Genomic DNA, 22,813 nt, shown 5'->3' on the forward strand with positions numbered 1-22,813 from the left:
AGTGGAATCTGAAGCAGCTGCTGTTTGCAGATGATACTGCACTGGTGGCTGATTCAGAGGAGAGATTGAGACAGTTGGTAGAGGAGTTTGGAAGGGTGTGTGAAAGGAGGAAATTGAAAGTAAATGAGAATAAGAGTAAAGTGATGAAGTGTACGAGGTTGATAAATGTTAGGGAGATGAATATAGCTTTGAATGGCGAGTTGCTTGAGGAGGTAGAGTGTTTTAAATATCTAGGGTCACATGTTGCTGTGGATGGAAGAATAGATGCAGAAGTGAAGTTTAGAATAAATGAAGTAGGAAAGGTGCTGGGAGGAATGAAAAAAGTGTTTAGATGTTGTTCGCTTAGAATGGATGTAAAGAGAAGGTTGTATGAGGGTGTTGTGGTATCGACTGCGTTATATGGGGCTGAAACATGGAATATGGGTGTAGCAGAGAGGAAAAGTTTGAATGTAACGGAGATGAGGTGTCTGAGGAGTATGTGTGGAGTGACGCGTATGGATCGAGTGCGAAATGATGAAGTGCGAAGGAGAACTGGAGTTGTTCGGGAGATGGCTGGTAGAGTTGAGCAGAGGGTGTTGCGATGGTTTGGGCATATGGAGAGAATGGATAATGAGCAATTGGTGAAAAAGATAACTAGATCTGATGTGAGAGGTGTAAGGCTGAGAGGAAGACCACGAATAGGATGGATGGACAGTGTGAAGAGAGCACTGGATGCGAGAGGGATGTCTGTTGAGTAAGGAAGAGTGGCTGTGCGTGACAGAAATAAATGGAGAGAAACTGTGAATGAATAAGTGATGACGCAGCCCTGAGGGGATATTCTCCCGCATTTGGTCTGATCAGCTAGTCAGGTCAGGTGCGGGTAAGGGGATGGGTCTGTTATGATGTGGCAGGGGTAAACCAGCTCTGCTGTCGGGCCCTGCTGCGGATGTCACTGATTGCATTGTGCAGTTGACCCTTGTGCGGTGTGGTGCGGTGAGGATCTGTCCGTTCTCCCCTTGGGGCTAAGATGCGAATGAATGTGTTTGAATGGATGAGTAAATGGGGAGTGTGTCGTCCTGTCTCGGCTACCTTCCTTTCCTTGGGGGAAGCAGCCTAGGTATATAGAATTATTATTAGTGCTGCTTTTACGATTTTTGTTCAGCACAGGGGAACCTTTTCAAACTGGAGGAGTTAAATATAGCCTATATTAACCCCTTCAGTACATGTGGACATTCCTAAGGTGAAGAAAACATATGAAAGTAAAAAAATAAAAAAGAAAAGAGAATATTGTTTAACTGAAGTGAATAAGGAAAGAAAGGAGAGTGGAGGTGAACAAAAAGAGAGAGAATGAGAGGGGGTGTGGGAGAGGAAAGATCGGTGTAAAGGAAAAGGAGAGGAGGAAAAAGAGGGTTAAAAAGGAGGAAAAAGAGAGTTCAGAGGGAAAGAAAAGAGAGGTGGGGAAGAAAGGAGGGTGTAGGGGAAGAAAAGACAGTGTATGGGAGAAGAAAGGAGGTTAGAAGAAAATAAAGTGCATGGGAAAAGAAAGGAGGGTATAGGGGAAGAAACGTAAGTGTAGGGGAAAAGTAAGGAGGGAATAGGGAGAGAAAAGAAAATGCAGGGAATTAGAAAGGAAGGAATAGGGAAAAGAAAGGTGGTGGAGAGGAAAAAAAGATAATTAACAAGAGCAAGAGTGTACACCGAGGCAAAGGGAAAGAAATAATGGAGAAGCAGGGAGTGGGTGAGGAGGAAATGTTCGGGGGATGTTTGTGGATCATGTTACAGTGTCCTAATGGCTAGAGGATATCCTGTAGCATCCTGTAACGAGTTGTAATTCCCGGACAGAGTTCTCCAAAGATTACAGTACAGTATTCTACTTGTTGTCACGGCATCACTTTTTTTGTGTGTAGGAAAGGGGATGACGGGGAGACAGACACAGTTTCCTGAATTTGAATCATGAAAGTAATTAACTCTTTTAGTGTGATATCATCCTACTCACTCTGGAGTGTATTTTTCCCCCTCCCCGATGACTACTCACCACAAAATATTATTATTTTTTTTAACTTGAGGGTTTACAGTAGATATAGCCTTTATTATCCTTTTTGCCACAACTGGTCTTCCCTGAGCTGAGGGAAACTGTCTGGAGGTAATAAAAGTAAAAAATACATCACTTAAGAGTTACCCATATGCCTGCTTACATATATACTTTTTTTTTTTTACTATATCTGTATGGTACGTGGGAGCGCCCATCGTCCATTCGTTTACCGTAGTGTCACATTCAGGCGACTGCACTGAGTGACAAGCCAAATGACTTCCTGTAACCCAGGAATCCCATACACTGGATGGTAGTCATGTAACCAGATGATGCCTCGTGATGTAGTGGGTTAAGGTGCAACAACCAGAGCCTGTAAGAGTTTCCTCTGAGGGGTGATTGAAGTTCATTGCTCATATAGTGTGAGCTCAGGGATGCGTGAAGTTCATCACTCGTACTTCAGATGATGGGGCTAAGTAGCTTAGTCCCAGGCTTCAATGCCCCTGATGGAGCAAAGAAGGATTGGATGATGGGTGGTGAATTAGTGTATCTGTCTATCCTAACTTGGCTTAATCTTACCCATCCCAACGTAGCTAAACCCTACTCTAACGTAACTTTCTATCAGCGTACCTACATACATGGTTACATACCGTTCTCAGTGTCTGTCTGCTGTATCTGTACCTCCTCACTTGACTGAATCTTACTCATCCCAGCCCTGCTTAGCTTGACCTAATCTAACGGAACCTGCCATTCTCTCCATGAACCTGCCTTCCTACATGGATACATATTATACCAACATATATATTTCCCCTCCCCATCAACCTGAATGTCCATCTGCTTATATATTGATCCGTCCATCCATCCATCCATCCATTTCCCTCTCTGTCTATTTGTCTGTCTGTCTGTACCTATTTTTGTCTATCTGTCTGTCTGTCTATACCCATGCACCCATTCATAAACCTGCTACAACTTAACCTAACCCAGCCTTCTGCCACCCACACAGAACCCCGTAACTGCGATGACCTGGGGCCACAATGACAAGCGTGTGTTTGTCGCGACGGGTGCTCAGCTGCACATTGGCCGGGTGTCACGGCGTGTGGCCTCCCTGCAGCTGCTGTGTCGTCTGGCCATCAAGAGCCGTGTCAAGGAGGAGGACAAGGTGGCTCGGTTACCTCTGCCACGGAGACTCAAGGCACTAGTCACCTCCCTCTACACACAGACCATCAGAGTATGTGATAACCCCCACCCACTTTTTTTTTTTTTTTAACGCTGACACAGATTTGATAGTCAATTCCACTAGGCCCAGCAATCCGTCTGCGTTTTTATGACATATCCATGGGTATTGTGGAAGATGTACGAAGTCGCTTTTAGTATAATTTAGATAATTGAACTGAACCCTGACCCAGTCTTGAATAGAACCTATGATATTTTCAACAGCATATCACGTCTGTAACCACGTGACAACTTGAAACAACTGGAGTATTGGAATGACAAATGGTATCTGCAGACAGGTTCAGTTTTGTGTGTCAGGGTTTGAAAATGAAAAGTAGATTTAACTGGAGTAATGGTTGTTGAAGGGAAGGAGGATGCATAGTGTGTTTTGCTGGTGAATGGGGGGAGACTTGAAGTGGATGAGCAATTTAAGTGCCTTGGTGTAGTGATGGACAACAGGGGTGGGTAATAAGGGAAGTGGAAAGTGGTGTGTGTCGGGGAAGAGGGGTAGCTGGTGAGATGGGGGCTTGTATTTGAAATGAGGAACTGAATGCAGAGGCTGTGAGGCAGTTGCATGATTGTGTGTCGGTGCCTGCATTAAAGTGTAGGAGTGAGACTGATGTGGCAGGATTATCAAAAGTCAAGAATGTGTTTAGTAAAAATGCGATGGTTTGGGATTGTGTGTAGGGTGCATGGTTCGGTTAAGATGGACAGTATGGATGTTGATGAATGATGTGTCTGCTGCTCTACGAGTGAAGAGCGTCTAGATAATACAGTGATGTACAGAGAATAGATTTAGGTGGGCTGGTGAGAGGGGTTTATGTGAGAGGGTTTAAGAGTGGGAAAATGCGTGGCAAACCAAAGAGAATAAACAATAGTTGAGTATAGTAAACGTATGTGTGAGAAAATGTGGTATGGAATATCAGGAAACAAAAGAATAGAGAGAGGATAGAAGTGGATGAATGGAGAATGTATGGAGATGCACATGATGCGGCTTGCACCCCTCTTTTTAGCTTGCCAGTCAGTGGAATGGCCACAGCCATTTGCGAAGTCCATCCGAAAAGAAAAGATATACTTTGTGGTAAATTAAAAATTTCAAAGCTTGAGTAATGAGTGAATGGGTGTGTGATACACTTCACTGAGTATACTGTTGATGGTTTAAGGTATTTATGCATTTCGTTTCCAATTATATGAATCCTGTCCATCCCATTTTCATTGCGAAATAGACATGATGATGATGATGATGATGATAAAAGACAGGATGGTAGGTACCGTAGGTCACTTTTGTTTCATTCTCTAATCAGATTTTCTTTGACTCTTTGTTGGAATACCTTCAGCGTATACGATATTTTTACGGCTACGCTTTAAGTTCATTTTAAACCAATGAATTCATAACAAACTACATTAAGTGCATGTAGACGTTGAGTTAATGCTTGTTGTTCGTAGTTCCTCAGTGGACTCAAGGCTGGTATTACATCTCTGCAGATATAATAATCTTTGTGGATTCACCCCCCCTTCATGTATCCTTAATCCAGCCCTCTACCTTGCTCAGTCACTCACATCCTTCCATTTACCCCACTCAGCCCTTCACCTCAATCAGCCCATCATACTTCACTCAACTCTTTACTCGACCAGGTGTACATTTTACTCGATTCCTTCATTCCACTCATCCTATGACACTCTACTCAGCTCACTACCTTCAGCCCCACACACATCACATTGCCATTTGCTTTACCCACCCCTTAAATCCGTGTCTTTCATAAGCATATCCTTCTGCAGTGCTACATCCCCGAGGCACGTCAGTTGCGAGAATTTGTGTGTCGGCCCCCCGTGGTGAGTCAGCGCCTCCACTGCACCATGATTCGCCACGATGAGGATCTGGTGCCTACCCCTGGCGCCTGTTACACCCTCTACCTGGAGTACCTTGGGGGCCTTGTGCCACTGCTCAAGGGCAAGAGAACCTCCAAGATCAGGCCAGAGTTTGTCATCTTTGATCCTCATGATGGTAATTGTGTCAGACTGTTATAAACCCTGTTTACTTGCCTTGTTTAAGTAAAGAAAATAATTTGTTTTTCGAAAACTAGTCATGTATAGCAAGTCCTCATTAAAAGTCACCTGCTCGGACATTCCAGTTTTCATTCAGTCCATAGTTACAGGAAAATTGTCAGTTAAAGTACTGTTGCTACCTATGAAACTGATTGGCCAGTCTCTTCCAATTTCCAGTACCAACTGAATGGAAAGAGTTGTAACAGTTTGTACCTTAGCACATCACTGACTTTTAGTGAAGGCTGCTTGTACTAAGTTCCAAAATTTTCCTACGACTTGACTTTTAAATTCCTCGCAATACATAGATTAAGCACAGGCGTGATTGTTTGCTTTCTAGTAATTATCATTGGCTGATAGTTTCTGGAAGAACCATAGTATTTAATTTACTTGGGTTCATTGGATTGTAGTGAGTCAAGACTAGTGTTAGACTTATTCAATTAATGATCATTTACCCATATCTCTTCTCTTAGCAGCCCCAAGTTTTCCCCATTAGAAATTTACACTCATTCTTTGGTCAAAATGGCATCCTTTCTGCATACAGCAACTATTTTTTTAAATACCTTATGCCATCACCTTTAGGTATGCAAAAAGGTCATGATGATGATGGTGATGATAGTGCAGTACTAAAATAGCCACAACACACATAATGCTTCTCACCCTTGCAGAGGATGGAGTCAGCAAGGAAGGAGGAGAGAGAAGTAATGGGGGCAATGGGGGTGTAAATGGGAGTGGGCCAGGGAGTGTAATGGCTAATGGACACCCCACCTTGAGTGACACCTCTGACACTGAGTACGAGGATATGTGTGCTTCGCCTAGACTGCAGAGGAGGCGCAAGCTCAAGCGGAGGTGAGGCGGAGGTGATGGTGGGAGGATCAGGAAAGAGGGAAGGAGGGAGGCAGCTGAGGTAGACTTTGAGGTAGTGAAAAAGAAAGGGAAGTTGAGAGAGAGAGAGAGAGAGGAAGCATAAATAGTTTTGCAAGACAGACTACTGCAAAGAAATCGGAAGAGGGCGTTTATAATGCAGTGGAAGTAAATTGAATAATGCCATGGCTGGGATTAGATGACCATTAACTGAACAGTAGTTAGAATGAGATGAGGAAACGTTTAGTGGTGTAGGTTTGTAGTATGCAGAGATCACATCTGTAGGACATGACAGGTTGTACTGTAATGGATTGAAAGTCTTTTTATAGCAGTTGCTTAGCCCAGGGCTCAGAAGGTTGGTTGACTCCCTTCCCCTTGGCAATATGAAGCATTATCTCTTTATTTTGCCATTTCTGTTACATTTAGTGTACCTCCAGATGCTTCTTATTTTTGTATCTAGTAATAATGGCAAGGTGATATCGTGTGGATAAAGTACGTTAGTGGTTAAGGTCCATCAATATTCTGTTGGTGTTTTTCATATACCACACCATAATGAAAATCCTGTTTTAGAGTGCATAATGATGGGGTTGACCCCACACAACAACGATATGCTGAGTTGCTAAGTCACCACACTAACCACTCAGCCATAAGGCATATCCACTGGCCAGGCACGCTAGTTGTCTTTTTATACACTCTAGATCATTACATAATTCTTTCCTTCCGAAAGGCCGAGCACAACGGAAGCCACCAGTGGAATACAGGGGGCCGAGGCTCCACCTCGTGAAGCAGCCACAACCACAACACCCCTCTATCCACAATTTCACCGCTGCACACCAGCGTAACGAACAGCCTGAAATAATTTTAGAGTGTCTAGTGCATGGAACAAACCTGCACAACAGTGACCCACCAAATTTTAACCCACAGAGCCCGGGGATATCTTTTTCATTTTATTCTTGCTGTCTCATGGTGATTTGACTCAACTTAGGATAGACTTTTCAAACTGAATATGTCCTAAGTAACTTCTCCAATATGGAAGGTCCTTCCTAGGTTGAATAAATCATCAGGTAGTACCATGAATAAGCTTAAATGAATGTTAGGAAAATACCTTGTGAGGATAAGCCTTTATTGATTTTGTACAATGTTTTGCTTCACTTAGCTTTGTTGCGTACTTTACTAACAGACATCCTCAGTGTACAAGCTTATACATCACAGCACAGTGATGGTTGGACTGATTGAGACCGGATGTCACCCGGATTCATGGGGTTAATGCCAGCACAACAACCACTCAGTCATATGACATGCCTGCTGTACAAGTGGGCTGGTTATCACTTCATACACTCCAGTTTATGACAATGAGATGAACTAATGTCCTTGAGCCTTGTGTTTTCTTATCTAATGTACAGTATAACTAAGGAAAGAATTTGATATTGCTGTGGCATCATCCCTTGCACTGACTTTGATATCAGCAGCACCATATCTGTTTTGAAATGGATTTTGTGAAAGAATAAGTCAAAATCTACTGTACGTGAATCCTGACAATACGTCCTTCATCTTGCAGGATACGTGAGCGACTAGAGAATGAGACAGATGAACTTGTGTACCTGGATACTCTTCCTGAGGTATGCGAGGATATCCCATGTTGTTGTTTTGTCGCTGTTGTTATGTTTTTGTAAGCCAAGTTTCACAAGTATTTCGATTAATGAACTGTGGCTCTCAAAAGATGTTGGTACTATAGTTTTATTGAGATATAACAGTGGTGCTGCCACAGTTCGCTTTATGTCAGAGAAGATAAGGAAGGTGAAGGTTGATTACATGCAGTGGGGAAGTATTATCCCTACATTGGTGTCGGTGCTGTTAAGTCCATGGAGAGAGAGAGAAGAAGGAGAGGTGACAAGGCTTCGTTGCTGAGAGTACATACATACAATGCTGTACAAAAAACTTCTCACCCCTCCAATGGCATTTCCTTCCAGGAGTGTGCTACTTTTAGAAGTTGATGTCACTCTTCTCAGTCTTCACCCAAAACCTCAAGTCACCACTCCTAATGTATACCTCCACTCCTCCTCACTACCAAAATCAGCTGATTAAATGCCTAGAGCACTGATCATATTTTAACCAGGGCGAAGGATATAGAAAAAAGAACACAATCAAGCTTCACAGAGGCTTCTCATCTCACTGCTCACCACAAGTATTATTAGTTTGTCATGTAATGTCCATCATTCACCCCTTGTCGCTTTAGTCATTTGTTCATTACAGTAGTTTGTTCATCGTAACATGGTGGAGATTTCTGTCTTGTTTTTTTCATATCTCAGTGGCAAAATCACAATAATTCCACAGTCCTACAATCTTTCCATGGGACTTCTTCATGATTAGCATCACATTCTGGTGTTCATCTCTCGTCCCAGCTCATCATTTAATACGGAGAAAAGGCAGTTTAGGGCTAAGGTAGCGTGTGTAGAGTATGATATTTGCATGCACAATTAATACCTTCACTATAAGATCATCTTATATATTTCATTCTTGCCTTCATAAGATAAAGTTATTCAAATTTTGGATAGGCATTTTGATGGATATAGCCAATACAGCAGTTTTAAGCCAACATGAATTTAAGATGTCCTGAAACAGAGACGACAGATTTCACACAGCAGGGCTTAGAGCAGGACATACCCACTCCTCCTCAACTACCAGCTTAGATTTGGCTTGAGTGGAATCACAGATAACACGTGCCCATACAATATCACACACATAATGAAGCACTGCACAGCTTACACCACACTAAGACGCAGACACATCATCAGCGATGTAGGTAACCTATGGAACAGCCCCATAGAAGCAATTACTTACCTGCAGTTGATGAATCTGCACAGTCAAACGGACCAGGTTGAGCAACAACAGCAATAATTAAGTAAAACTTTTCCGCCCACTCCAGCAACATCGACTGGTGGAGGTTACATCAAACATATGGGGGACCAAGTTCAAGCTGCATGGTGTGGCCTCTTCACTGCCGGCCAACCTGGGCCAGGTGACCTACAAGACGTCCCTCTTGCATCTCCAGCCACGCCAGATGACACTTGTGATCACTGAGCTCAGGGAGGACATTCCACCCCGCCCAGACCCAAACTTCAATCCTAATGTGTTTTCTGAGGATGAGGAGGACCTGGGTGAGTGGGGCAGTTGTTGTTGTGGAAACAGGAGGATGTGTAGGGAAATTATGTTGACAGGATTTGTTTTTTATATTGTTTTTTAAATATTCTTTTTTAATTCAGAGTAGGCTAGAAAGCACTCAGAGAGCGCATAACTCCGTGGCCCAAAACTTAATCAGTTCTACTTTGGCCCATGGACCACCCGTCCACAGAATGTCATTGAAATTCATTGGGAACTTAGGGTATTGTGTATTGTGTGGGATACATAGGATCCAGATCCGCCCCCAAATTTTTTCAATTCATTCTTGGTCCATGGCCCTCCTTTCCACAAAATTTCATTGAAATTCATTGATAATTTTTGGAGATATCGTGTGGACAAACATACAAACAGACAAACATAGGTGAATACATAACCTCCTCCAACTCCATTGGCGGATGTAAATATGTATGTTTAGTAACTTTATTAAAAAGGAGTAGAAAACTTTTGGAGGACTGTTCTTGTGAAAGTGTCTGATTTTTTCTAATGATCACAAGTACTTTTGCCTTGGAACAGGAAGTATATAATTTAATGAATTAGCAACATTAGGGGTAGAGTCAGCCAGCCAGCCTCGAATTATGACAGAATATTTGTGATCCCTTGACTGGTAAGAGACATGTATTCTAAGAAGAAGGTGGATAGGTATGGTAAATGAGAGTGTGAGAAAATGAGGTACCGTATGGAGGCTGATGAGGCTAGCGAGATGACAAGGCATCAGGCTGGCTGGATGAAGTTTGTACAAGGGAGTGTATGACAAAAGTTTGGCACTCCTTTTTAACTTGACTGTCGGATAGACAAATATGAAGCTACACGTGGATAAGAGCTACATGTGAATGAGGGTACCAATGAGGTGGAGCTAGGATTCCAAGGGCTTGAATGGTGAATGAATTTGTGAGTGTGGGCCATTTCACTAATCAGTTTTCCCATTATCATATTTTTTCCTTTTCCTGGCTCTCTTTACCCTACCTCACCCCACCTGCAGGTGGTAAAGAGACAGAGTGATGATAATGATGATAAATCCAAGCATGCTTTTATTTAGAGAAAATACGGTATCTCATTTGTTTAATTTTGTTGCTGTCTTAACTAACAAAGAATCTGAATTGGTAAATGATACTGTCCCGTGCCTCAGTCTACCGTAATTCAAAATAATATCTTGCCACCCTCAGGTGAACGTTTGGCCTCAAGACGACCTCCTGATCTAACCTCAGACGTACCGCCCATTGCACCCATGACCCCTCGGCGCACTCCTTCATCTTATTCCCGCCAGGGCCTCCACACCACCCCCTGGGAGGTTACCCCACCTCCAAGAACCTTACCGGGGGAGGGTGAGACCCGGGCAGAAGTAGAAGGAGGAGTGGAAGGAGTGGTATTGGAGGGGGAAGGTGTGACATTGATGCAAGACCTGGAGGAGCACCCTTATGTGGACCTGGCAACTCCAGAAATGCTTCAACTGAGAGAGGGTTTGCGGGCTGAACTACGGTCAGGAGAAACCAGCAGAGGGGAAGTCCATATAGCACTACACCCACACCCACCTCCGTACCCACCACCAAACCCACCAGCACACGCACCCACATTTAGTCAGGAGTCCCAGATGTTCTCAGTAATGCGGGGTTCAGCCACTTCTAGCCCTAGGCATTCTGTTACGGCCTTCTGCTGTGACACTGGCACCCTCCAGTCCCCGAAAAATATTGTTGCCCCAACCCCAACAGTTGCCCGAAACTCCCCAACCACAGCTGTTTTGGAAATCCATGAGGGTGGAGTGAGTGCCACAGTGAGTGGAGGGGTAATTGGACGAGCCGGGTTGAAGAATCCCTCCTGTTCTTCCACTGCTGCCACTACGACAAACCGTTCCAGATCCGATGAGATCCGCCTCATCACATCAGACAGTGGAACCATACTCCATCATCACTTTGCCTCCCCGGCTCCTTCATCATCATCTTCGTCCTCCAGTAGTGCTGTCGCCTCTGCCAATAACAGCAACAATAATAATAACAATAACACTAACACTAATAACCTGCATAACAACTACAACAACGTTCACAATAACAATAATAACAGCAGTAGCAGCACGACAACTACTACAAGCAGCAGCAACAGTAGCAGTGGAAACAGTACTTATCGCAGCCCACAGCACACACAGGTAAGGGTAAAAGTACAGTGCATAATATATGGTGAATATTGTCAGTAATTTTGATGCATAAATAGCACTGGAATTTACCAGAGAATTATTTTAATCTTTGTACTAAAAAGCTCTTCAGTACTGTTCTATATCCCCTTCAATATCCTCAACATCATATAAATTGTTTAACTCAGTATGCCGACATTTTTATTTATTTATTTTGTAATTTATTAATGGTATCCCCAGACAATTATTTCAGACTAGGAGAGACGTTTTGAACTGGAAGATTTAGATCTAGTCTCCATTAGCCCCTTCAGTAAGAAAGATCCTTTCTGAGTTATATAAAACAGTTAGATGGTTGCCACAAAAAATAGATAAATAAATAAACATAATGGCTGAGAAGGTATTAACAGTTCATCCAGCCATCCCTAACCCCCCCCCCTCCTCCAAATCCCCAGTGAAATCAACAGACTCAAACCGGTGAAGTAGTCTGCTGCGGTATTTGAAAAGTTGCAAATTTGATCCCAGGCAGGGACAGAACAGTTCAAGCATTTGAATTTCACTAAAACAGACTGTACTGATGTTCTCCTGACATGTCAAAAAAACACCCTTGCTAATACCATTGCACCAATTGTAAATGGAGTACTGTAATATTTGCATGTAATCAGTATGAATGGTGGTTGTAAGGACTGAATTGGTGACATATGAAGGCGCCTGGCATGTAGGATTGGTGCTGTATCATGTAGAACGGGCTGCTAATTCTATACCCAAAGTAAAAAAAAATAATAAATAAAATAAATAAATAAAAATCCTTGAATCAGGTTATAGCTAATCCGATTGTGTAACTCTCCAGCAGGGTGGTAACGGTGGTGGTGGTGGTGGCAATGGCAGTGGTGGAGTGAGAAGCGATGTTATCCGCTACATTGATGAGGAAAGCGGAGAATCTGATGGCCGTTCCTTTACCCCGTCCCCTGCTCGCACTAACCGCCCACGGCCACTGTACTCTCGCGCCCGCAGCAAGAGTGTAGGGCACCTGCACACCCTCGAGCACTCGCATGGACACCTCCCTCCACACCTCCGCAACATTGATGCCTTCCTCGCGTTCAAACGATCAGGTTCACTAGGGGGATCACCCAAGAAGGTACTGTGAATGATGCATTTATTTATTATTGTAAATAAATTCGTTATTTTTAATCTAGGAAAGAAAATCTAAGTTTTTCCTTGGTAAGTTAGTCACTACACTGCTAGTATCTATATTAAATGGTGATGTTAAAGTCTTCTTAAAAACTAAGCAAATTCATAGATGTGTTATTTCAGTAGCCTGGTAGGTGGGGACGCCCACCATCCATTCATCCGATGTTGCTTTGGGTGTCTGCCCTTTCATCTCTTCCTTCCTTCCTCTTCTGTCTTTCCTTCCTTCATTCTTTCCTCTTCCTTCTGCCTATGGGTGACTCTACACTGAGTGACAAGCCAGATGGTGTCTTGTACACCAAGAAACCATTTAATACGCTGGGTGGCAACCATATAACCAAATTATGGCCCCTGGTGGTTTAGTGAGTAATTAAGGTGACCCACTGAATTGATCCGGTGAAGGTTTATATCCAAGGGATAGTTGCAGTTTATTGTTCACGTATTCCTCTCAGGGATGAGTGAGGCTGGTCACTCATCTTAAAGGTCAGGACCAACTTGCCTAACCCCGGACTCCTACTCTCCTCATGGGGCAACATAGGATTGGATGATGGATGGATGGATGGTTATTTCAAGTTCACAGCATCCCTACTTGGGAAAATATAGATCAAAATGATGATGAGGATAATAATGATGATGATGAGGAGGATAATAATGATGATGATGATGATACTTCACAGTTGGTAATGAAATACACCTTGATATTATTTGCTGCCTTACATATACAGTTCAGAATAACAGTTTTCTCACCCTAGGCCTATATCCCATTAATACATAGGGTGGCAGACTAAAGATCTATAATACAAGCATGAAAGTATAACAGTAGGAGAAATAATCCAAACATCCCTGCACTGATCTTTTAAGCCTTTGAAGTTGTTGGCTCTACCTCACAGTCAGTGACCTATACAGAAATATGCTTCATATAAATAAATTTTTCTCTGCATAGCCATTAGATTGTAAAGTTCAGTTATATTTTGTTAAACTTTCATTTTAACTTGACATTTTCGTACCATTAGCAAGGAAACACAGTTAATAAGGAATGATCGAAGTCGATGTTCAGTCCTAGACGGTGTAATGTTTCTTGTGTAGTAAGTGTTAGACTGGTGCTTGAGGCAGAACTCTTATACTGCAGGTTGTAGATGAAGCTCAGGTGGATAATGGCAGTACTGTACAGTAGTTTCTTTATCTCTTGAGTATGAGATGCACATCATTAGCTGATCAAAATATATTTTAGTACCCTGAATAAAATTCAAATGACTGTACCCAGAACTTAAGAAACAGTGCACAGTAACAGATAAAGACCTTGTGTAAATTTCAGGATGTTGTTTTGTAAGTTAAGAATGTTACTCTTACAATTATTATTTTGATCCCTTTGTTTTGATGAAGATGTTGACCCTTTAACGATCACATCCTCGCTGACATTTTATTCCAGCTAACACCAATCATTTTTATTCACTTAAGAGTCAGTATAGAAACCTAAGAGTGTTAATAATCACCATTAACCTTCTCGTGGTGTGGAGAACTCTAGTATTCTATTCCACCTAATGCCAGATGATTTTATCAAAGTAAACGTGGGTTATAGGGACCTGAGAGTGTTTATTATGTTGTGTCATTGCCACCTTGTTGTGTGTGCAGCGTCTGATCGGGGAGAGTGAGTGGCGTCGTCCCTGTCTGGCTGACTGTGGCAAGAGTCGCAGCCTGGACTCCTCCCCATTCATCCTCAAGCGCCGCCACCCCTTCAAGACCTTTCCCCCTACATCCACCACTGCTACCACCACCACTACCATAGCTGCCACCATCACCGCCACCACTACTACCACAACCACCGTTGATCTTCACAGTCACAGTCGAAGTTACTGTGAGAAACAGCAAAGAAACTTCACCAGAACACTGAAGGTATAATGAATTATTTTTGTTCTTATTTCATGTCTTTGGTTAAACATTTGTGATCTTGGGACTCGTAATACATGAAGAGTTTTATGTTGTGTACCATATAATATTGTTTAATCTTAGTCCGTCTATAGGTGGATAAAAGGATCAGGATGATGATGATGATGATTATGGTGATGTATATTTTAAGGAAGAATATTGGTGCAAAGTAAAGGGACATTGATGAGTTAATCATCTTTTAACATGGTTATTATGACTCTCCCCTATTTCTTCTTAAGTGTGTGTGTGTGACTTAAATATAATGTGGATTAACTATATCTCTCTCTCTCTCTCTCTCTCTCTCTCTCTCTCTCTCTCTCTATATATATATATATATATATATATATATATCTATCTATCTATCTATCTATCTATCTATATATATATATATATATATATATATATATATATATATATATATATATATATATATATATATATATGCATGCAAGTATATTAATGTATTGATATATTTTATCAGGAGAGTGTGTTGGTAGAGCGTCTGGCAGCACTACAGAGGGAGTGTCAGCTTAACCACCGGGAATGTCAGCCCAACCCTCCACCCACTCCCCGCCACCAGCCCACCCCGGAGGCCGCCCGCCGCCTCAACACGCCCACCCACACCCCCACCATCCCAGCCTCACCAGCCCATACCAGCAAGAGCATACCATCCACACCTGTCAAGACCAGGAAGGCTCGCAGGCACCAGTCATCATCACCCATCAGGTTGGATAAACACTTTATATTTATTCTTGCAGCTGCCAGTTGATTTTATTCAGTTTAAGAATGATCTGTAGTAGTGAAGTGGTAAATGTATGGTTATATCTATCGCCTTTCGATGGAAAAGTCTCCCCAAGCTGAATGAAATTACCTGGAGTTAAGAAGAATAACCTAATTAATACATCATCACATTCAGTGGGGTTAATTCCTTTTCCCATTTATGTACCGTCCCTCTACTGTGGTTTCTTCCTAGTTCTCATTAGTTACTCATTCCTTTCCTAGTGGGGTTTGGTGCTGGCCATCATCCACTCACCTGATATAGTGCTCCCTACTTCTTCATCTTTATCACCATTATCATTCCTTTTCTCTGTCTCTCTTCCTCTCTTGCTTCTTATCCTTTTCCATCCTGTCTTTTTATTACCCTTTCCATTTCGGGTGGCTGTACACTGAATGACAAACCTAATGGCTTCCAGTAACCTAGGAAGCCATTCACAATACTGAATGGTAACCATATAACCAGATAATGGGTTGATGAGGAGCCTTCTATGGTGCCCGTGTTAACTAGATGGAGAGACACAAATGCAGCATCCGTCCAGGAACCAAACCTTCACACTTTTTCCTGTGCCTCGCTGTGGTAAGATACTGTCAACTGCAAGAAAGCATCGGTTCACAGCATGGGACGACCCTGCAGGGGCGGTTGCTTGCCTGTGATTGGTGGGTCTGCATAGCCAGACACACTGGGGTTGATCAACAACATCAACTCATTTCTTTCCTATATTTTCCTGCCTGTTTCATCAGGAAGGATTGGTTGGCAGGGGAGCAGGTTTTTGGTGTCCATTTTCTTGACCTGTAGAATAAATAATGTATTTATAGTGCATTAATTAACACGAGACCTTAATAGGACCAGTAAGGTTGTTGTTGTTTGCTTTTCTTTTTACTCCTTGCACAGTACTTCAGTTTACCATGCTTCTGTCCTTGTGTTCATTTGTTTGTATCCTTTCCTTTCGTACTCATTTCTGTAGATCATTATCTCCATTCTTCTTGATCTCTTTCTTACATTCATCATTGTTCTTTCAAGGCCTCTTATGTATTTTCCTTTGGCCATGCTCTCTTGTGCCCTGTCACTGTCCCTGCTGTGTTTGTAGATGAAACTGGAATGATGAAGTTTTTCCTCATTCCAGCTGTTTACCAAGCTTCCTTTTATTTAAAATAAGAAAATCCAACACATTTGAACGAAATACAAGACAGGTTTCTCTTTTTAGGTTCTGATGTAAAATTTTACCTTGGTCATGTTAGTAATGGTAGAGTAAAATGGAAAGCATTATTGTAATAGCCACATATTCATAAGGCTTTCAGACCAGTCTTGACCATTTTTGAATGGTCCCATGGCTGTTCTGGCGGGCCAAATTAGACTGGTCAGAACTAGCTGAAAGTGGTCCTGCCCCAGAGGCTGGACAGCCTTAGCCCAGTCTGGCACACAAGGATGCGCAGTAGCAGTTGTCAACAAGGACAGCCATGAGCATCAGGTGCCTGGTGCAGATAGCTGATATGGCAAAGATGGCAGACAGAAGTAAAAGATAAGTATTTTTAAAAATCAAATTTTGCACAAATGACAGCCAGCACTGACGTGGGAAAGAGATATAAATGTAGATAAAGTCAGTAAATTGTGGGTGACTTAGCAGAATAATAATGTGTGGAATGCAAAGCTTGTGAATCTCTGTGGAGTGTTATGAGGTAATGACATCACTTACGACTAGTTCCCAGTACAGTAGTAATTCCAGTTATTACATTTCTGTTTTCGCCGAAAAGGTAAGCAACAACATTATTTCACTTCATGGAGTTATAAGAACCTATTATCATGATTCTGGTGGCGACACACTGGGGAGTTATCACATACAATATTTTCTTGTATATGATGTTGAAGTTGTTGCTGTGTGTGCTAATAATTATGATATTTATAGCTAAATTGATTTATTATCATCACATTCATTCTGTTTACATAACTCAGTTGATTCCATCATGACTCTGTACTCATGATCCACTTGGTAAGAGGAGCAGCGTTAAAGATGGTACTAGTAAGTCAATTCTCGCGGGCATTTTGGAGGTGCAGGAAGCTTAGACCGGTCTCGACTGTTTTAAAGAAGCTCCACAAAATGCACGAAATGTGTCTGGATGTAATGCTCAATTAAAATTAAAATATAGAGAAATATTCATATGCATCCAGATGTAATGCTTGACAGTGAAAAATGCAAGGAATTACCGATATTTATGTCATATTAAAAAGCCGAGAATTTTTCTTATAGAATGATTAAAATAATGTACTGAGAATCACGGTGTTCTTAATTGATTGATAGTGCTGGAAACTGTCTTTCATTTTGTTGAATGTGCTGGGCATTGTCATTAACTCAGATTAGAATACAGAGAAATACTGCTATGGCGCAAAGCCTACTCATGGACTTTCTTTCAGGAAACATCTGCTGAACTCTCCATTGTTATCACGGCGAAGGCAGCGACGTGGAACAGTGGAGAGCAGTGATGATGAGATTGTCCACTGCTCCAGTGAGACGGAGGTCCTGGTTAACTCAGAGTATAGGAACCTTGAGACATTCCAGAAGGCTCAGTTCAGGAATAAGGTAAGTTTAGAAACATTCCACAAAGCTCACTCCAAGAATAAAACACCATATGTAGAAGTCTAGCCTACTAAAACTGAAAAGGGAGGGCATTGAGCACGAGAATTACATTAGGCGTATATGGCCTTTATGAATGCTGTGTCTCAAGAATTAATGGGGTGGCATGATATTAACATCATGGAAGGAAGCAGTGCTAAATTCAAAGAAACTGACGGGAAAAAAATGCAAACTGAACATGAAATCTTATGAGTAAGCCATGGGAAAGACATCTCAGGGCTATGATGTTATGCTTAAAAAGGCCTTCATTCACCCATTCCCTTTTATCTTTGAGCTGCCGGCATTTTTCTTTGATTAATTCTTACACTTTTATACTCAATGTATATGAGTTTATAAATTGGCACCGATGGCCATGAATCTACCAGCCTGATAGCACCAAGGTTTGAATCTCGGTGAGGGCAGCTGGCACCTTATGACTTTCCTTTGTGGACTGGCATGTACAGAAATGACAATGATCTTATGGATGTATATAGCGCATCGTTGAATTCGAGGCCTGGGGGACTAGGATTGTGACTGAAGAATTGAGAGGAAGGATGGGACTGGAATGTATTGGTGTGATGAGGGCAGTTAGATTGAGACAGTTTGGGCATGTTGAGAGGATCGAGGATGACAATTGGGTGCGGAAGGTGAGACATGTGAACATCCGGGGTAGCGTTGCAAGAGACAGACCGAAAAGGCCTGGAACGAGGCCATAGAGTGTGACCTTAGGGAGAAGGAACTGAATAGGGAGGGTGCCAGAGATCGAACAGCATGGAAAGCCGCCATTAGGTGACCAAGGCCGACACATATAAGCATAATGGAGCCTTTATAAATGATGCGATACGAATGAGTACCAAGGATTGCACCTAGGGCAGGTAACTGTAGTATCCTGGGTGATGCAGTGGCCTTGTATCTCAGGATAGTGGATGAATAACCCACCACAGGCCCAATGACCTAAGTTATGGAGATGAGTACTGTGGCTAAGCATTTTGTGGCATCTCCCTTCACATTACCTACCTTTTAACATGCTTAGCAGTCGTTTCCATGGCAGCCGTCTGCTCTGTTGTACTGGTACCATTCCACCCCCTCTTTCTCAGCCATGAGTGAAAAATTAATAGAATGAATGACCTGTTCAATTTTATCAGGTACAGAAACTTTTCTATGTCTGTGTAATTAGGATGCGACTTGCTTTGTACTGTACCGTACAGTCCTGTACACTCAGCGAGACTGTTTGCCACATCATATTTACTTCCTGCATGCCTTAGTTACTACATAATTATTCCATCAGTACCCTCTGTTATAACTACACACTGCCTGTGGTGAAGAATTCATAATTCCTTTCACAAATCTCCAAGATATGTCTTCTTGTTGACGAAAGAGACTTCCTAGCACCTCTTCCTTACCAGTGTATTTCTGTACTGGCACACTGATAATCTCTTGTATATTTATACATTCTGCATGATATGACAGAACCATAAATAACTTACAGGAGAATGGTAAAGTGTAGTATGTAAAATAATTTGCTATGGAAGAGGTGCAAGAAATCCTCATCAGCATTTGAGGAGACAGTCTGAAGCCTCCCTTAATATACTCCAGGCAAACACCCATTCACCATATCACACACTCCCTGCAGGGTGGGTAGACCTTCTGTTTTTTTTCTTTCACACATTACTCATGATGCTGTTCCTCAAACTGCTGCTTCATTCCTATTCATTAAACCTAGCTTATTTATACAGTAATTATACTATTATTACCATCTCTTCTAACTCCACTTTACATCCAGTGTGTACCTCATTATTCCTATTTACAGATCCTCAGGTCTCTCAACATAATTCAGTCAAACACCCATTCACTTTGTGTATTTGATGTTTGTGAACTTCTGTGCTTGGGGTTTGTATCTTTATCTTTATTTTCGTTCTTGCCGTGTGACAGCATTAAACTTAGACAATATGCTGTCAGGGTCAAGTAATTAGTCATTCGTTAGTCATCACACACACACCCTGCAGCGATCACAAACCCCTGATCCATCTGTTTTGCACATTACTCATGATGACATTGCTCAGCTGCGGCGGTCACGGGGCCGGAGTGATGGGAGCGGTGGCAGTGGTGGTGAATCATCAGGGTCATCCACACCACGTCACCGGCAGTATGTTATGCACAACAAGGCGCCGCTCTGGAACGAGAATTCCCAGGTGTACCAACTTGACTTCGGGGGTCGTGTCACACAGGAGTCTGCCAAGAACTTCCAAATTGAATTTACAGGCAAACAGGTATGTACTTTAGCAACAGAAAAATATAAAAAAAGACATCCTTGAACTGAAATGTTTAATATTTTGGATTATATTAGCCTATCTTGGTCTCCTATACCTTACATGGGATAATATGAATTTTAAAAAAAAGGTAACCCTCAGTCCTATATTACCTCCTTCTAGGTTTAGGGACTCAAAGTTCAACTATAGTAGTCTGGTACATTAAGGGTAGATGATCAGCCTAGTTCTTGTGATGAAGTCACATGACTGAAAAACCTCCATTCACTACTTGGGAATCAAACCCATGCACAAGATTGGACTGTCACTCTGACTGGAGTGCTGTAACTGCTCAACCAGCAGGCCATTAATATTGCCTGCCTTTAGCAAGGCGAGGCAATATATTTTTTGTCGGTGTGTCTCTGTTTGTTTTTGTGTGTATTTTTCTGTTGCCAAAATACCCCCCAAAGCTGTGGACGAATATTCACCAAACCTGCAGGAAATTGCTACTATTTAGATGTGCAGATGCCTATCACTTTATGTAAGGATTTGATCAAAGACAACTGAGTGCCAGCCACCGTATATTTTTTAGTATGACTTGGCATTTTGTGAAACAAGGTGACAGAATTCTGTAGAGTTTTGCGAATTGTCTTCAGATTTGGTTTGTAGGTAAATTGTACTTCAGCCAACAATATATTTTGGCGAGCAATTAGCATTCGGCCCCCGAGTGCTCTTTTTAATAATATTAAAGTACATATTCCCAAAAATCAAGATTCATCCATCATCTAGTCCTTTACTGGCCCATTTTGACATTCAAGATGAGGGTGACCAGTAGTATTATGTAAGGAATTAGCCCCAACCTTCTGCCGAATTCATACCAGTAAAGGACATATCCGGTTGAAATATTTAATGTATTATCATAGACCACCAGACATCCATTTGTTGGCTTAAAGATATGAGAGATTACTGACCTTACACCTAATCCTTCTGGTAGTTTACTCTGTTGCCAAGGAATAGCCCATATGTTGTGGCACTTTGCACCCTGGGTGGATCAGCTGCAGCATCCACCCGGTAGCCAGTCTTCCTCATATTTTTCTGCACCTATCCATGGGAAGGAGCGTGGTCCGACCCTAGCAAGGCACACATATCTACCAGAAGGGGACACTGGTTCCCTACAAACTGTATACGCTATACTATGCCTGGTGGACAGCCCCACAAAAGCATTTGCTTACCTGTGGTCAGTGAGTTTACTCAACCAGACAGACTAGGTTGATACAGCAACAAAAACAACAACAAGTAGCTTATTCTTTCTACTCCCAAACAGTTGTCAGAAATTTCATTTCTGAGAGTATACTTCTATCAAGACACCGAATGTTAAAATTTAGTAATAGTAGTCCCTTTGATTGAATGGGATATAACTAACACCCTGACGCACCTATTATTATCTCCTTGATCCAAGGTAGCTCCCCTCAGTTTGGCCAAATCTTAAAGGATACTTAGCTAGATTAGTTGGTATGACAGATAATGACAGGCTTGGCGTCTTGGTTGGGTTGCGTGGGTCGAATCCAAGCGTCCTGGTGCTGGTTGTATGTAGTGCGCCCCCGTCAACTAGCTTGCTTGAACGAGACTGAACTCGAAATGGCGTATCTCCTCCATCATTGGATTCAGAGATGCCAAATATAATTTAATTATAATTATTTAAATACAGTGAATTACTTCATGATAAGTAAAATGAGGGTTAAACTTAACAATTTAATCGTTCGTTTGTTTGTTCGTTCATTATTTCGTTTTTGAAGGCTCCGACAAGCTTGAACGCGTCACCTAGTGGCGGCTTTCCATGCTGCTCGATCTGTGGCAGCTTCCTAATTCACTCCCTTATCCCTGAGGTCACACTCAGTGACCTCGTCCGAGGTCTTTTTTTCAGTCTACCTTTCGCAACCCTACCCCCAGCATTAGCACTTCTCACTTTCTACACCCAGTTATTATCCCCCATCCTCTCCACATGCCCAAACCATCTCAGTCTACCTCTCCTCATCACCACACCAATACACTCCATTCCCATCCTACCCCTCAACTCTTCCATCGTAAACCTAGCCCCCCAAGGCCTCACACTCAGAGACACACTGCACGTCCACCTAATCATTTTCATTTTTGTATGTTTGAACCTGCGAATATCCTCTTCCTTTACTGCCCAAGTCTCACTACCATACAGCATTACACTCATAACACATACTGCATACAAAGATCCCATAGCACGGAGAGAGAACCTTATCAATGTCAGGAGAGGCAACAGCTCCCTGAACTTCTTCCAACCACTCCTCGCACTAGCCATAGAGCTAACTCCAGCCCCACCTCCAGCACATAACATGTCTCCCAAATAACAAAACACTACACACACTCAAGAGACTCACCAGCAAGTTCAATCCTTTCACGCCTGACAATCTCCACCTGCTTTCCCCGACACACCGCACACATGAAATCAGCATTTTCTCGCAGTCTACTTATAATACCACTACATATCTTATGCACTCACTTATCAGAGACACTGCACAAGATGGAATTGCTTCCCATGCCCTTGTGGCAAATTGCACATGGCCCCCCTCCCACTTCTTTGACAGTACCGCCACCAGCCCTAGATACC

General features: G+C 42.3%; 1 protein-coding gene across 1 annotated transcript in view; it reads left to right on the forward strand.

Annotated features, from left to right (window-relative positions):
• Window positions 1-22,813, forward strand: part of Tusp (WD40 superfamily protein Tusp) — a 307,588-nt gene that overhangs the window by 280,991 nt on the left and 3,784 nt on the right. The window contains exons 8-18 of the mRNA XM_080266644.1: window positions 3,012-3,236; window positions 5,000-5,225; window positions 5,932-6,112; window positions 7,686-7,746; window positions 9,054-9,285; window positions 10,471-11,444; window positions 12,280-12,564; window positions 14,247-14,507; window positions 15,022-15,266; window positions 17,728-17,893; window positions 19,990-20,196. Of these exons, the coding sequence (XP_080122770.1) occupies window positions 3,012-3,236; window positions 5,000-5,225; window positions 5,932-6,112; window positions 7,686-7,746; window positions 9,054-9,285; window positions 10,471-11,444; window positions 12,280-12,564; window positions 14,247-14,507; window positions 15,022-15,266; window positions 17,728-17,893; window positions 19,990-20,196 (3,063 nt within the window). The remainder of the gene's footprint in view (window positions 1-3,011; window positions 3,237-4,999; window positions 5,226-5,931; window positions 6,113-7,685; window positions 7,747-9,053; window positions 9,286-10,470; window positions 11,445-12,279; window positions 12,565-14,246; window positions 14,508-15,021; window positions 15,267-17,727; window positions 17,894-19,989; window positions 20,197-22,813) is intronic.

This window comes from Coenobita brevimanus, chromosome 21, assembly GCF_032717465.1.
Source record: "Coenobita brevimanus isolate Jiangsu-jjx chromosome 21, ASM3271746v2, whole genome shotgun sequence".
Taxonomy (NCBI): domain Eukaryota; kingdom Metazoa; phylum Arthropoda; class Malacostraca; order Decapoda; family Coenobitidae; genus Coenobita; species Coenobita brevimanus.